This window comes from Macrosteles quadrilineatus, unplaced genomic scaffold (assembly GCF_028750875.1).
Source record: "Macrosteles quadrilineatus isolate MER2022 unplaced genomic scaffold, UCM_ALF_1.0 Scaffold_3__2_contigs__length_128488019, whole genome shotgun sequence".
In the NCBI taxonomy this organism is placed as follows: Eukaryota; Metazoa; Arthropoda; class Insecta; order Hemiptera; family Cicadellidae; genus Macrosteles; species Macrosteles quadrilineatus.
The window spans coordinates 24,173,479-24,187,535 of record NW_026542596.1 but is presented as its reverse complement, the minus strand read 5'-3'; the positions used below and the strand labels follow the sequence as shown (position 1 = coordinate 24,187,535).

At 31.9% G+C, this 14,057-nt stretch overlaps 1 protein-coding gene across 4 annotated transcripts in view; it reads left to right on the top strand.

Annotated features, from left to right (window-relative positions):
* Positions 1-14,057, top strand: part of LOC128989647 (potassium voltage-gated channel subfamily KQT member 1) — a 349,887-nt gene that overhangs the window by 250,295 nt on the left and 85,535 nt on the right. For all 4 annotated transcript variants that reach the window (XM_054411608.1, XM_054411607.1, XM_054411609.1 and 1 more), the window contains exon 4: positions 11,800-11,890. In XM_054411608.1, coding sequence (XP_054267583.1) covers positions 11,800-11,890 — 91 coding nt within the window. The remainder of the gene's footprint in view (positions 1-11,799; positions 11,891-14,057) is intronic.

Below are 14,057 nucleotides of genomic sequence, written 5' to 3'. Positions count from 1 at the left end.
TGTATTGTGCAAACTTCTCTATTTTCAACCCACACTGTAAATAAAACATGTGATCGGAATTTCTTTAATCGGTTTCGATTTTCTGTTTAAATTTTGTTGTTACTTCGTCTCCAACATAGCAACCTATAAGGCCCATGTTAATTTTTTTTAATTTAAAATTAATTTGTTGTGCTAATTTTTCAGCCTATTTTAATTTATAAAGGGATTCTGCACATCTACAGGAAAATATCTTTCATTTGGTACCAACCGCCTGCAATTCGGTCCAGCAGTATGGTCAGGCTAGCAGTCATAAGTTTTGCAAAAGTCTCTTAGTATACAGTATAGGATATAAAGAAATAGCAAACTTTTCAGGAATATGGGAAAATATAGAGTTAATTACCTTTCATTTAATACAACCTGCATGTAAATCGGTCCAATATAACTGCAGATCTTACTCTTGATTAACAAAAGATTTTACCCCATGTTAAATAATTGCCAATAGAAATTTTAATTTCTGTTTTATAACATTTAGTCCAGTAATATCTGAAGTCGAAGCAAAATGGGCAAATATACAGACAATTACCTTTCATTTGGTACCAACCGCGTGTAAATCGGTCCAATAGTATGGTCAGGGGTTCTGTCGTAAGCTTAAAACAATCTCCATAAGAAACGTTTATTTTTATATTGGTTCCTACAGATCGCCCCGTGATCGAAAACTCTGCCAAAAATATGTAATGTACAGACTTCTCTATTTTCACCCATCGATCTTTTCACCCCATACTGTAAATAAAACATGTGATTGGAATGTCTTCCATTTGTTTTGATTTTCTGTTTATATTTTGTTGTAATTTCGTCATCACCTTGGACAATGGACACCCATACGACCCATGTTAACTTTTTCAACATTACAAATTAATTTTTCGTGCTTATTTGTGAGCCTATTTTAATTTATAAAGGGACTCTGCACATCTACAGGTAAATATCTTTCATTTGGTACCAACCGCGTGTAATTCGGTCCAGTAGTAAGGTCAGGCTAGCTGTCGTAAGTTTTGCAAAAGTTTTTTAGTATATAAGATTGCAAAAGATGTATACTTCCAAACAAACCTAATCCAATTAAAACTAGTGACTGTAGAATTATTCCAATTTTGAAGCTATTTATGGATTGTTTTGAAAATTGTTACTTTCAAAATTTTAAATAATGTTACCAAAAGTATGTCAAAACTTGACATGACGTGATTATGATTTGTCAATCGTGAAACTTCTTTGTTAGATCAATGTAAGTTCAAACTTTCAAGACTTGGGAATGGGTGAAATTAAGATTTAGTGTTTTTTTTTACTTACAAGGGATACAGTTTGAATATAGATTAAAATACAATGAATGTGAACAGTTTGAATATAGATTAAAATACAATGAATGTGACATATCAAGACAAATCCTCTTGATAATCCTCTGAAAATAATAATTTACACAGCAGATTCAGATTAAGTTACCTAACATATAATTTGTAACACACAAAAGTGTACCTATCTTTTCAAAATTATTTCAAGATTTTATCCACCCGTGGATTGTTATAATTAATAGTAATCGCCCATTATAACTTACAAAATGGAATTAATTTTAAAAGTACATGATAAACTCTTTTATAAGTCCTTTAAAATGTGGGAATCTGTGTCTTCAGCAATTGATTTCAGAAACGAGCTTGATAAAAAACAATATTTTACTTGTATGAACCAATTTCAGAAGACTAGCTAGAACGAAATACTAAATTGATAAAAATTGCCATTTAATAGTAGAAAGACAAAAGGTATTCATTGTAATTATTATTGCACCTACGTTACTTCAGGATTGATCAAACAAAGAACAACAATTAATTGCTAAAGCAACCTTGCAATTTTACTAAGTCACTAGACAAAAAGAATATTTAAGTGGTTAGATTGCGATAAGATTGTTATCACAGCTCTGTTTAATTTTTGATAATTATGAGTAGCCATTATGAACATGCTGAACACGTCATTTGCTTTGCATGTTCAAGTACAATTACTATCAAGTCGCTTTATAAAGTGTTCATTTATTTTCTTTCACCAGTGGTTATACATTCAATATTTCCCCCCGAGATGGTTATCACCACGTATGTTTTATGTTAGGAGAAGAAGAATAAATTACTTAAATGTTTATAAAATCATTTTATCAATGTGTACAAAATGTATTGAAAACTAAAAAAAAATATATGAAAACTATATGTAAGAATTTTACATTAACAAGTATAACATACAGATTATATAATTTAAAAATGTTAACAACGAAAGTACGTTTACACTACTAGTTACATACTGGATCGGACCATGACAACTGAATCTTTGAAATTGGACGTTAACGTTCAATTAATTTTAATATATTAATATACCTATCTAAACATTGATTTGAATTCCAGAATACTTTTAACCAATGACTGCAGCCCGCATATTATAAACCCACATGGTGTTGAACTGACAGACTCACGTTACACATTCCATTTTGTTGAATGAAAATAATTAAATTCAAATCAATTAATCGATCAATTAAACAATGAAAATCATTGACAAAATACTATTAAATCCAAACTAAATATATGGCTTGACAAATTGGATTTCAGAAAAAATATAAGTTATTCGTCTGAACATGGAGGAGAATTTATTGTGTATTTTGATAAAGTGTTTAAGTTATTAATTTATCCCTCGTTGGTTAGTTCAGGACCAACCTTTTAGATATCTTTCATCTAAGGTCATTAGTTTACTGCTAATCCATCAACCTTCGACTCATATGTAACAGTTTGTATTCAATTCTTTGAAATTATTTATATTTAAGCACTCATTGTGTTTTCAGTTTCGGAATGTGATGAATTCCATTCCACTATTACACATGTCTCTGGTACGACCCAACATGTCATATATGTTACAGCCATCCTGAAATATTCGTTAGCTGAAAGTGCACAAGCGATCGCAATCAAAGGGCATGGGCAATCACAGCATAGAGAACCGAGAATCACAATCAGTTTCTGGCACAACTTAAATTTCATTTTAAGATGCATGCAATGTAAGTAAGTCCAGCCCTAAAATCTGGAAGCTACGGCATAAATAAATTATTATAATGATAAATTCTAAAACATAATTTTATACCATATAAGATTGTAGTGTACTATAATTCTTTTACTTTTGGGATGACTAGCTATGGATAAATACGAACTATACAAACATTTTCATTAAAATGTTTTTATTATATTTTATCAGAGTAAAGTCATATCTTGTATGCAATACTTATCTTTAGTAAACCATAACAATCCCTTACAAAACATCACAGTGTGAATGTTTTCGCAAAAAAAAATTACAATACTGGAACATAAATTGAATTACAATGATTGTTTGTTAACAATTAATTAATTAAGATGTTTCAGGCGTCACTCTCCCTTTCTGTGTGTGTTGTGGCCATCAATATATATTTTCTAGTAGTCAAGACTTCCCTCGCATGACTGTTGGTGGTTTTATCAAGAAAGGGGTAAAAGTGAAGATCACGCAACCACTGATGGTACAATTTTCTCAGTTACTTTATGTATGTAACCAACCAGTAATGCAATTGTTGCAAATTCACCATGAGTAGACAATATTTTCTTGTAAATCACTGTTACTTACTGCGAGTGTCAACTAAATCACTATAAAATTTACAAATTAAATTATTGCAATATAGATATTTATCATAAAAAGGTAACTGTAAGTTAAGCACAGTAGTCGTGTCATACCCAATGCCCCAAGTTAAACGTATTGCTCTAGATATTTTCTAAAAAAATATATAAATAAATATAGTAACTTTTAAGCCATAGTTATTATGAACATATTTTTTTGTTATTAGCCTATATAAAAAATACATTACAGACTGTTTAATTTTTTGATGTAAAACTGAATGCATTTAACCAATAATTATCTCAAATGTTTTCTAAATGGGTTATGAATGAAAAATTACGAAAATTCAACATGACCACTTTAAGAAAACGTGGTTATAATTGTGAGATAATTGGCCGTGTTTATCAATACGACGGTTGGTTATCTCTAAAGCAAGTTAGGCTACTGGAGCGCATCTTGCCTCTACTTTGATGCGGGAAGGTAATTAACATCAACAATGACCTGAATACAATTTCCTCCGCAACCTTATCGTGCTTTGCGTTGTCTCTTATTCCTCTTTGTCTGCCTAAATTTACTCGGTGACTTTTCATATTTTGTTGAATGGAGAGTGTTTCTTTAAAATGGCTTTATGAAGATTTTGTTGAATTTGGTTTTATGTAGCTAAGATTAATCTTAATGAATATTTCATATTGCTTTTTCTTGTGTATATTTTAAAGCCTGATAACTATTTCTTAGTAAAAGATGTATTACAAGATGTATACATCAAAGGAGGTCAAATTGGGTTAGAGCTTATCATAGCTCAGCGCCATGTTCTTTCTTCTGTCCATATTAATTTATTAATACAAAGGTATAGTTAACATTGCAATATGTGATAGTTCAAGTTTATTGTGATTCATTATTATTTCAGTAAGGCTAAAAATACTTAGATGGCCGTAATTCAGTAGGAAAATTCAAGACAGACTTTAATTTTGGATCAAAATTACTAAGTAAGACTAAAACATGAATAACATGCATTGGTTAAGATTCATCAAACTTATATAGTTTTGTCTTTTTAGAGGCTATGAAATTTATTCTTGATGAACAGTAGTTCGTTGTCGTCCAAAAGCTTAGTATTATGAAAAGGAACATACCTTCTTCATACCAGAATGTTATTTGGAAACTTTTCGCTTTGAAATATTTGAAATATTGAAAAGTATGAATATGATCTAAAAATTTGTCTATTTTAGGTCATATACACCATAAACAATATTTAATTTTAGGATTTTAATTTATTAAAGGTTACTGAGATGTAAAGGATAATGCTTGCTCTCGGTGGACTCTCAACTTTATAGTAAACCATCTTTAGTCTTACATGGCATAAACCAGAAACGTGCCTTGCCACCTCCTCTTATAGTTGTTCCTAGCATCAATCCTGATAGTACAGTTTTATCTAAATATCAGACATCTATAAAAAAGGTATTGCATTACCAAACCATTATATTTAAATACAATTTTCTACCAGTTGTTTTAAATTATTATAATTTAGCATACAGTTTTAGTTTATATTTCATTAGGCAGTTTTATTGAAGGAACTAGCCTATATTAATACTGAACGTAAGTTCTATCTTAACATCAAGTTTAATGACAATCTAGTGCCCCCTAGATTCATACATTATTAACGTATTAACCTACACAAAACTTACTCTCAACTTCTCCTTCTCAATTAGCTCCCTAATCTTAAATCAATACTTTTAACTGTCGGTCTGAGAAGTTAAAAAATTGATCTTGACTCCGTCTTCATGTAATAGTTTGAGTATAGAAAGTGGGCATCTTTCCTATAGCTAACCTTCTCACCACGGTTGACTCCTTTACTTGTTTTACGGCTGTAGGTTTTTACAACCATATGCCACCTAAAGGCACTTTCAACATAAATCCAGTTGCAGCAAACTTAATATTTTCCTGGTAAGTAACGAATTTTGATTTTACAAAAAACAAAACTATTGTGTAATTGCATTATTCAAACCTTTACTAAAATTGAGAAGTTTGAATTAAGGCTATTGAGATATGCCAAACTCAGGGATATAATTGCAATTAATTCATTCTCTACATGTTCTCTATATGGATAACATGGGAGAACACGTATTTTTGCCTTTGAAAATCAGGTAACTGATAGGCTGTGAGAGAAGAACAAAGTGTTTTTCATAAATGAGTTATTGAGTTATAGTTACAGTCATACAATACGTATAGTTTATATAATAGAGAATATTATTAGGTTATATTAATAAAAAAAAAATGATAACTAACTTGGAGCATTGTGAACCTTGGTGTTCCAATTAAGACTAAGCTGACAGCTGGTTTCCCGTTGAAACATTTTTAAATATTGGATTTAAAGTTTATTTTAATGTTATAAAGTCCTTTTAATTTACATTCTACCCAGTAATTTTAGAACTGAGCTTTTTGGAAACTTAATAAATTATTTTACATTTTGAAACAGTTTTATACATTTTCTAAATATAAACATTGGGCACGTTTTTGGAGAGCCAGTCCTATCAAAACTATAAGACAGCTTTTGCATAATTTACATAAACAACTAACTATTTCTAGATAAAGCACATATTTAAAAACATATTTGAGAATTGCATACATGTAGATGTAAAACATTTCCCGTAATATTTCTTGGGCTATAACCTAACAGATGTCAAACAATAGCGTCTATAAACCCTAGCCTCATAAACCAGGGACGTGTTGCTTGAGGACCTACTACGGTCGACCGTCACCTTATTTTATTACACTTACAAACCTTCTTTTAATAAACTATTTTATTTTATGTGCCATTCTCCTTTTGTAGGTCTTCAAAACCTTTTCAGGTCATTTTAATTCATTTCCGTACAGGTTTACAAAGTACCACCTTAGAATAAATAAACTTATGTTCATTCATTATTTATATTTAGTATTATTATTAGTATTATATGTTGTTATATTTAGTATATAAATTGTTATATAGCATTAGGTTATTTCAATCGCATCATTTCAACATGTATGGTGGTTATACAATTTCTTTCATTTACACAAAAATAACGTAATTATTTTTTTATTAACTCTGTAAAATTAATTGAACGGGATCCTTGCTGTCTGTATTCATATCCTAGACCGAGGTGAATGCCAAGGACTTACTGGAATGAAATTTTATTCAATAATGATAGAGAACTCTAGCTAGGTTTATTCCTGTAATTTAAAATCCCCTTGTGCTACACCTTGTGAATATTCAAATGTACAATGTAAACTTTTCGCAAGAATGTGAGGAACCCAAATTTGTGTAATTAGAAGAAATTACAGTTACTTCAATTTTGCAGCTAAAATAGTAGGTTGTATAGTTTAATTTCATTTTAAACTAATATTAACAAGGTCATTATGAAATATAGATCATATTTCGGTACCAATAATGTTTTAAAGTTGTAAAATAATTAATTAAATCTCGCTTATCATTCAAACAAAGGGGAGAAAAGCCGCGGAAAGTGAAACATACTAATTCAGGCACTCAATTTTAAACGCAACGGAACGATAACTATTTAAAGATCATTGTTGGATGTTACACAGTTACACAAAGTTTGGGGTTGAGCCTTTGTTCACAGCAGAACCAGTGTGTTGACAACATTGTACACCTTTTAGGTTCAGAGTTGTCTGTTCGGTCTCAATTATTGTATGTGTAATAAACTAATGTTCCGTGTGAAAGCCATGGGAAATAGCTTTAGAAAATATAAAATAGGCTCAGACTTATCACTATTCGGTCGCAAATGTTTTACTGCAAATCTAATTCATCGTATACAATATACAGGGTTAGGCAAAAGTCTGGAACCCCCCAGTTGACTTTTTAACGCGTTGCAGTACCTAGGAAAACCAAACTTGGCACATATTTACAACATAAGAAATTGCACTTTCTCATCAAAGTTACAGCTTTGCCCCAGACCCCAAAATGGGGTATTTTGGGGTCAGCCCCAAATATTCAAATGTAAACACCTATCATGTGACCCCTCATTTTAAAGGGTTTATCAAGAGAAATTGAATGGCGCAAACCAGAGGTCAATATCGCACCCCTAATCAAAATGGCAGCCATTTTAATTATTTAAGATGAGTAGGGTAGTAGCAAGATAAATTCTGGACACCCCCAGTTAACTTTAAAAATGTAATATTTTAATACTAACCAAAAGGTGAATTCTCTTTTTTTATAAAGGTATGCTGAGTTTAGTTTTCCTGCTATAACCTGTTTAAAAGTTAATAGGGGATATTTAAAAATGACTGCCATTTTGATTAGGGGTGCGATTTGACCTCTAGTTTGCGCCATTTAATTGGTCTTGAGAAACACTTTAAAATGAGGGGTCACATGATAGGTGTTTACATTTTAAAATTTGGAGCTGCCCCCCAAAATACCCCATTTTGGGGGCCGGGGCAAAGTTGTAACTTTGATGACAAAGTGCAATTTCTTATGTTGTAAATATGTGCCGAGTTTGGTTTTCCTACTGCAACGTGTTAAGAAGTTAACTGGAGGGTTCCAGACTTTTGCCTAACCCTTATACGCATTATCAATTAGTGTGTTGTTTCGAAATGTACTTACAAACGTTGTATTTAAAGACCTTATGGTTAAGACATTTACGGTTAAAGACCTTTCAGTTAAATATGTGCTGTATGTCATTTACAAAGGTTGAACAATTCGACGTCCAGTTCCAGATTCCTACGGTCGAAGGCCATTACTGTGCAATGTTGTTGAGATTGGTAAAATATTTAAAAATAGCTTTTATGTATTTAGAGTGGCAATGACTGTTGGGTGCTCATAATACACACACGATATTTCACTACAACAATAATTAGTTTATCATAATACGCAGAACAAGATTTGTATTTTATTTTTTATGTCATTGAGATTACGTTATTTGCTTACCAATTTACGTACCGGCTCCGTGGCTCTGGTTAGTGTAGAAACGCTAACTGAGAAATCATCTGATATAGCGAGCGGGAATGGTCATTCTCACTCTAGATCAGCAATGAGCTATTTTGCGTTGGCCCCTACTGTTTACAGGTGGCAAAGACGGTGGCAATATGATCATTTGATATATGATCATGATCAATATGATCATTCATACCATGGTGGTAGGAAATAGTATATTTCATCCGTGAATGTGCTTCATACATTTCAGCCCCACTTTCCACCCATGAGATTAACTAAATGTTTCGTCATATCCTAACATTATTTAAGCAAACTAATCTATAAAACAAACAAAAAATACTTTTCATAAAAAAATATAAATCCTCTTAAAACTACATTTAGCGTGTTTTCGATTTCGCTAATGCAAATAAGCAGCTGTGCAGTAAGTGATTCGATCATTTGCGTATATTACGGTTGTCCTATTATACATTACACACCATCAAATATCAAACTTTTGAAAATAAAGCAACAATAAGCGACAACTGATTAAACCAATCGAAAAAGAATTTTGATACATGCGCTTGCTGTTAATCGAAGGTGATAACAGCTGATTTTTACTCCCTGGGAAATAAAACGCTGTTTACTTCCTAGAGAGTGAAACCTCAGACCCGCAATGCATGTATTAAAAACGGCTGTTTTTCTGCAGTTTGACGAAAAATGTTATGTAACAATACATGGTGAAACCAGAACACTTCAGTAAAACATAATAAACAGACCTCTAATAGTCAAGTAAATTTGCTGAGGCTTCCCCTTAAACTCGAGAAAGTCAATTTACCCGAACAATAACATAAAACAATTTCCTCTCTGTTTGTTACATTTACCTTTCTGTGTTGTTTGTTCCTTTATTGTTCTGAAAACTTGTGATTGTAAAGTAACTTAATGATATATCTATGAATAATAAAGGTGTTTCGTACTAGGAAAAATCTTTGTAAGATATTCATATTAAACTAATAAAACCTAAACTATAATTACGATCTGTCGTGGCTTGTATCGAGTTCTTGTATGATTACAGTTTTTTATTTTGTAATTTTTTTTTTTTTAAATAAATACTGTCCGAGGATGGAGGTTGTAAGGTCCATTTCCATTGTACTGTAATCTTAAACCACATATCTTTCTGTATTAATTAGAAAATGGAAACGCTTAATGTAAACTAAGATAGGATTTTCTGGGAATACACAGAATGAACAACTTTAACGTTACACCTCATATTTTTCATCTTTAACGGTTCTTGTATTACGAGTAGGTCAAAGCTGTATCTGACTGAAAACTTGATAAATTTCAGCGGAATTTCGATTATAGAAGGAGGAGGTTTAATGCTGGTATAAGCGGCTGAGTCAATTGTTCCAGAACATAACCCTTAGCTGGCGAATGGTTATGGCTACTGCTGACAAAATTTCCCCTGTCGTTTACTCGAAAGGAAATGTGTTTTTACTTTGCCCATGCCAAGCCTATGTTGATAACAGATAAGTTTACTTGAAAATAGCATGTTATGGACTGCAATTGATAAATTAAAATTCAATTTATGGACGTATCAGTACAATTCGAATATTACAATTAAAATATAACGTGATATTTTCGCAAAGATTCTAAAAGTTCTTGAGTTGCAAACATATTACCAAACCTAAGTTTACATTCTTGGAAGACAACAGATGTAAACTAATAAACCAATCATGGGTACAACATTGCAATCCCAAATTAAAGTTCACTGCAAATTATATTTATTAAAAACCACGTTTTAAGCTTACAATCATCTTTCAACCGCTACATTGTTCTTCAATTTTGGTCCTGTAGTATTTTGTCCAAAAACACAAACACTTGTTATATGGTTTTTTAAGTATTTTTTTTATCTAGCAAAATAACAATCTAGGCTCGCCAGAATAATATTGAACTGTCATCCTCTGTGAACTATCAATATTTCACCAAAAATATCAATCAGTGTGAGTGTCGTTGCAATGCCTGCACAAACAGCATAGATAATCAGTGATATCAAAGGTATATAGAGCATCAGTCGCAGCATTGAATGCGAGTCGAACGTATGTCGAAACATGATGTTATTACATTTACGATCTTGTCGTGAAACTTCTTGTTAATATCCATGACTAGTTCAAACTTTTAGGAGTCAAAAATGGGAAAAATGTAGATTTATCGGTTGGTCTGTAAATACATTAAGGGTGCAGTTTGAACTTTATTCATTATATTTGATTTGCAGATAAAATGTAAAAATATGTTTAAAATGCGAATATTAACAATGGCCTAAAATTACCTTGGACATGTACTAAGGGGAGGTTACTTGGGCTTAACACATAATTTATACTGTACCTAATATTTTCTATTTGAATTTAAACACATGTTGTGTCTTCAACAACAACAAGGAAGATTAAAAATAGGCTTGATTCGTAAAAAAATAGTTTGATGGGAGTGAAATACTTGTATTTTGCCATTAATACAAATTAATTACTAACTAGACTGACATAGTAAATGGTTAGATAATTAAAATGTATAAAAATAAACAAACAAGGGCAATTTAGTAGTCATTGACTATTGGATACTGAAGGTAGTGTGAACTACTAAATCGTGTTGAATGTCCAATATAATTTATGTATGGATTAATCAAACCTTCAGCAACAATTGCAGTTTTAAACGTTCCTAGACACAGAGAATATTTAAGTTTGTAGATTTCAATACGCGTTTTAATGGTTCTGTTGCATTATTGATAATTATGAGAAGCCATTGCGAACTTGTTGAACTCGTAATTTTTGCTTTGCATGTAAAAGTGCAATTAAGTTATGAAGTCGCTATGTAAACTGTACAATTATTTTAATTTCACCAGTTAATAGATTACAATATTTGTCATCAGGAAAAATTATGATCACGCATGTATTGTTTTTGTCAGACAAAAGAGAATAGAATAGTTTTTATTTTTGGTCAAGTATTTTGTTACCAATATGCACTGTTGTGTTGAAAACTATATAATGTGTTTTGGTTTCAAAATCTTGCCTTATCTTTTGCTATTAAAAATTATCAGCTTAGCAAAATCATACCTTAGGCATTAGCACCTTTTGTCCTATATATTCCAAACTTCTACAGGAATTTTTTCTGGGGAAAATCCCCCTTCCCGAAACAAGAACTGTGTTTCGTCGTAAATCGTAGGCCTTATTGGCAGACAACATTTACGAGTTAATTACTAACAACTTTGTGTTTTTCAGATTCATGGTGGTGCTGGTGTGCCTGATATTCAGTGTACTGTCCACGATAGAAGCGTACTCAAACTTCGCCAACGAAACACTGTTTTGGATGGTAAGAGATTCTATATACCTGTAGCCTACTCTGCCTTACCAGACAGAGTGTTAAATTACATCATCTGATGACATATCCATCATAATTGACGTTGTATGTGATTGCGACTGAATCATCAGTTGACTCACAGTTTTTTGAAAATTTCGATCAGCCGCCCTGCAATCAACATATCGATGAGTTTACAACTCATACGGTATACCCTTCAAATCTGCTACTTTTTAATTTAAAGTTTTAAGGTTTTATTAGTTTAATAAAAATTAAATTTTTTTGGGAGGGGGAGCAATTTAATATTATATTTATTTTAGATAACGTTCATAAAAACTAACATAAATTAATTACTTCACCCAAACAGATACAATCTCATAAAATGTAATAACGAATTTTCAACCCAATCAACACTAAAAATATCTAAGGTATTGAACTACATCTGTATGGCAGTTAATCAATAAATAATATATTACAGTTAATTACACCTATCCCCCAAGGTGATTGTTTTTAAATTACCCACACTACGATATGCCGTTTTGTTATTGTAATGTGCATAAATAAAACGCTTTGGCGTGACAACAATGCCGGGTATTCCCCGAGAACCAAATCAATCACCACAGATTGATTGGTATGTGGCTCATTTGGATGCAATACATTTAAACCGATTCCTAACTGTTCAGTTGCAATTGAAACGTGGAGCTAATAGTGGATATTCGCTATCAGATATGCTTGGATGCGTCTGATGCGTACGTACAGTACAGATGTAATGCTTGAAAAGATATTGTTTCTTATAAGTGAAGTGTTAAATAACCACTAGTCTGTGGACGGGTTCAATTCCCGGCACATTCGCAAATCTTTGATGGATTAGGACCGCTTACAATAAATCCAAAAGCTTTTGAATTTACTTCATTTAAAATCACACAGATACAAGACAAAACATTATTAATAAGTAAATTTTATGTTATTTATCTTCGCGTGTAAATGTTTGGTTGTAATCCGATGGGAATTAAGAGACTTGCAAGCTTTTTGTGAGTAATTATTGGAGCTATTTAGAAAAAGATTTGATACATTTCGAGAAGCGGTTGGACAACAAACTCAACTTTAACCATTGTCTTGTTTTATCAACTTTAGTTTGATTACCGATTGGTACATTTAACGATCACAACTGTGTACGATCAAAGTAGAGAGAAATGTAGTTCAAACTATTCAGAAAACAGTTAAACCATCCCACCCCAAACTTAAGAAATTCAATTGTGCCACTTCGTTTTAAACAGATCCAAGAATGTCTATCTGCTAACATAAATATAACCTCATGTTTAGTAGTTGAAACTGGTAAACAAAAACGCTGTCTCGACTACCGCATCTACTTATAACATAAATAAATATTTTCATTTTATACCCGATTCCATACAAAATTTCATTCCTTGACCAGAGGGAGAGTTTTAAGAGATCGGAGAACCGAAACAAATCCTACCAATCACGCTCGTAGAGAATTATTTACAATATGTTTGGTAACACATGAAGAAATACATACCAACCTAAATTTGACTTTTTTAAATGTTGAGTAGAATAATATTTTGCTTGTTATGCAGCTGCCTCGGATCTATTTTGGAGAGGGTGCATTTTGAACATGACACTCCATCATGTCAAGCTAATACGATTGGTCCTTATAATATATTGGTCTCAAGGCATCATATTAACCGACTTAGCATTGGCGAGAGCTCTGTATATCATATTTCATCACTTGGCTACAAGATTCACTTGAAGTTCAGTGCTATAAATAGAAGTCTTTGTGATACTAAAAGGGGAAAGTGAAAATTAAATTTTCATAGTGGTTATCGTTAAATGTATAATACATAACATAGATAACCATATAGTTTTTTGTTTGATTGGTTTTACGATTTTTTTTCTTACGAATCATAACTTCAACAAAACTTAAGCTTTTAAACATTAAAACGTCTGGGATAGGTAAAGTAACTTTTTTTCTTTCTTTCTTATCAAATGGCGACCATACAACGTAGGTATTTTAAGCCAAGTATGAATAGAGATGAGTGTAGGATGAGTGGCGCGATCTTGTAGCGTTGTTAGTGACTAAGGCCGACATTCCTTAGACACAGCTGTTAATTAATAGCCCATACAGCTAATAGCAACAAAGGGACCTACAGTTTATAGTGGAATT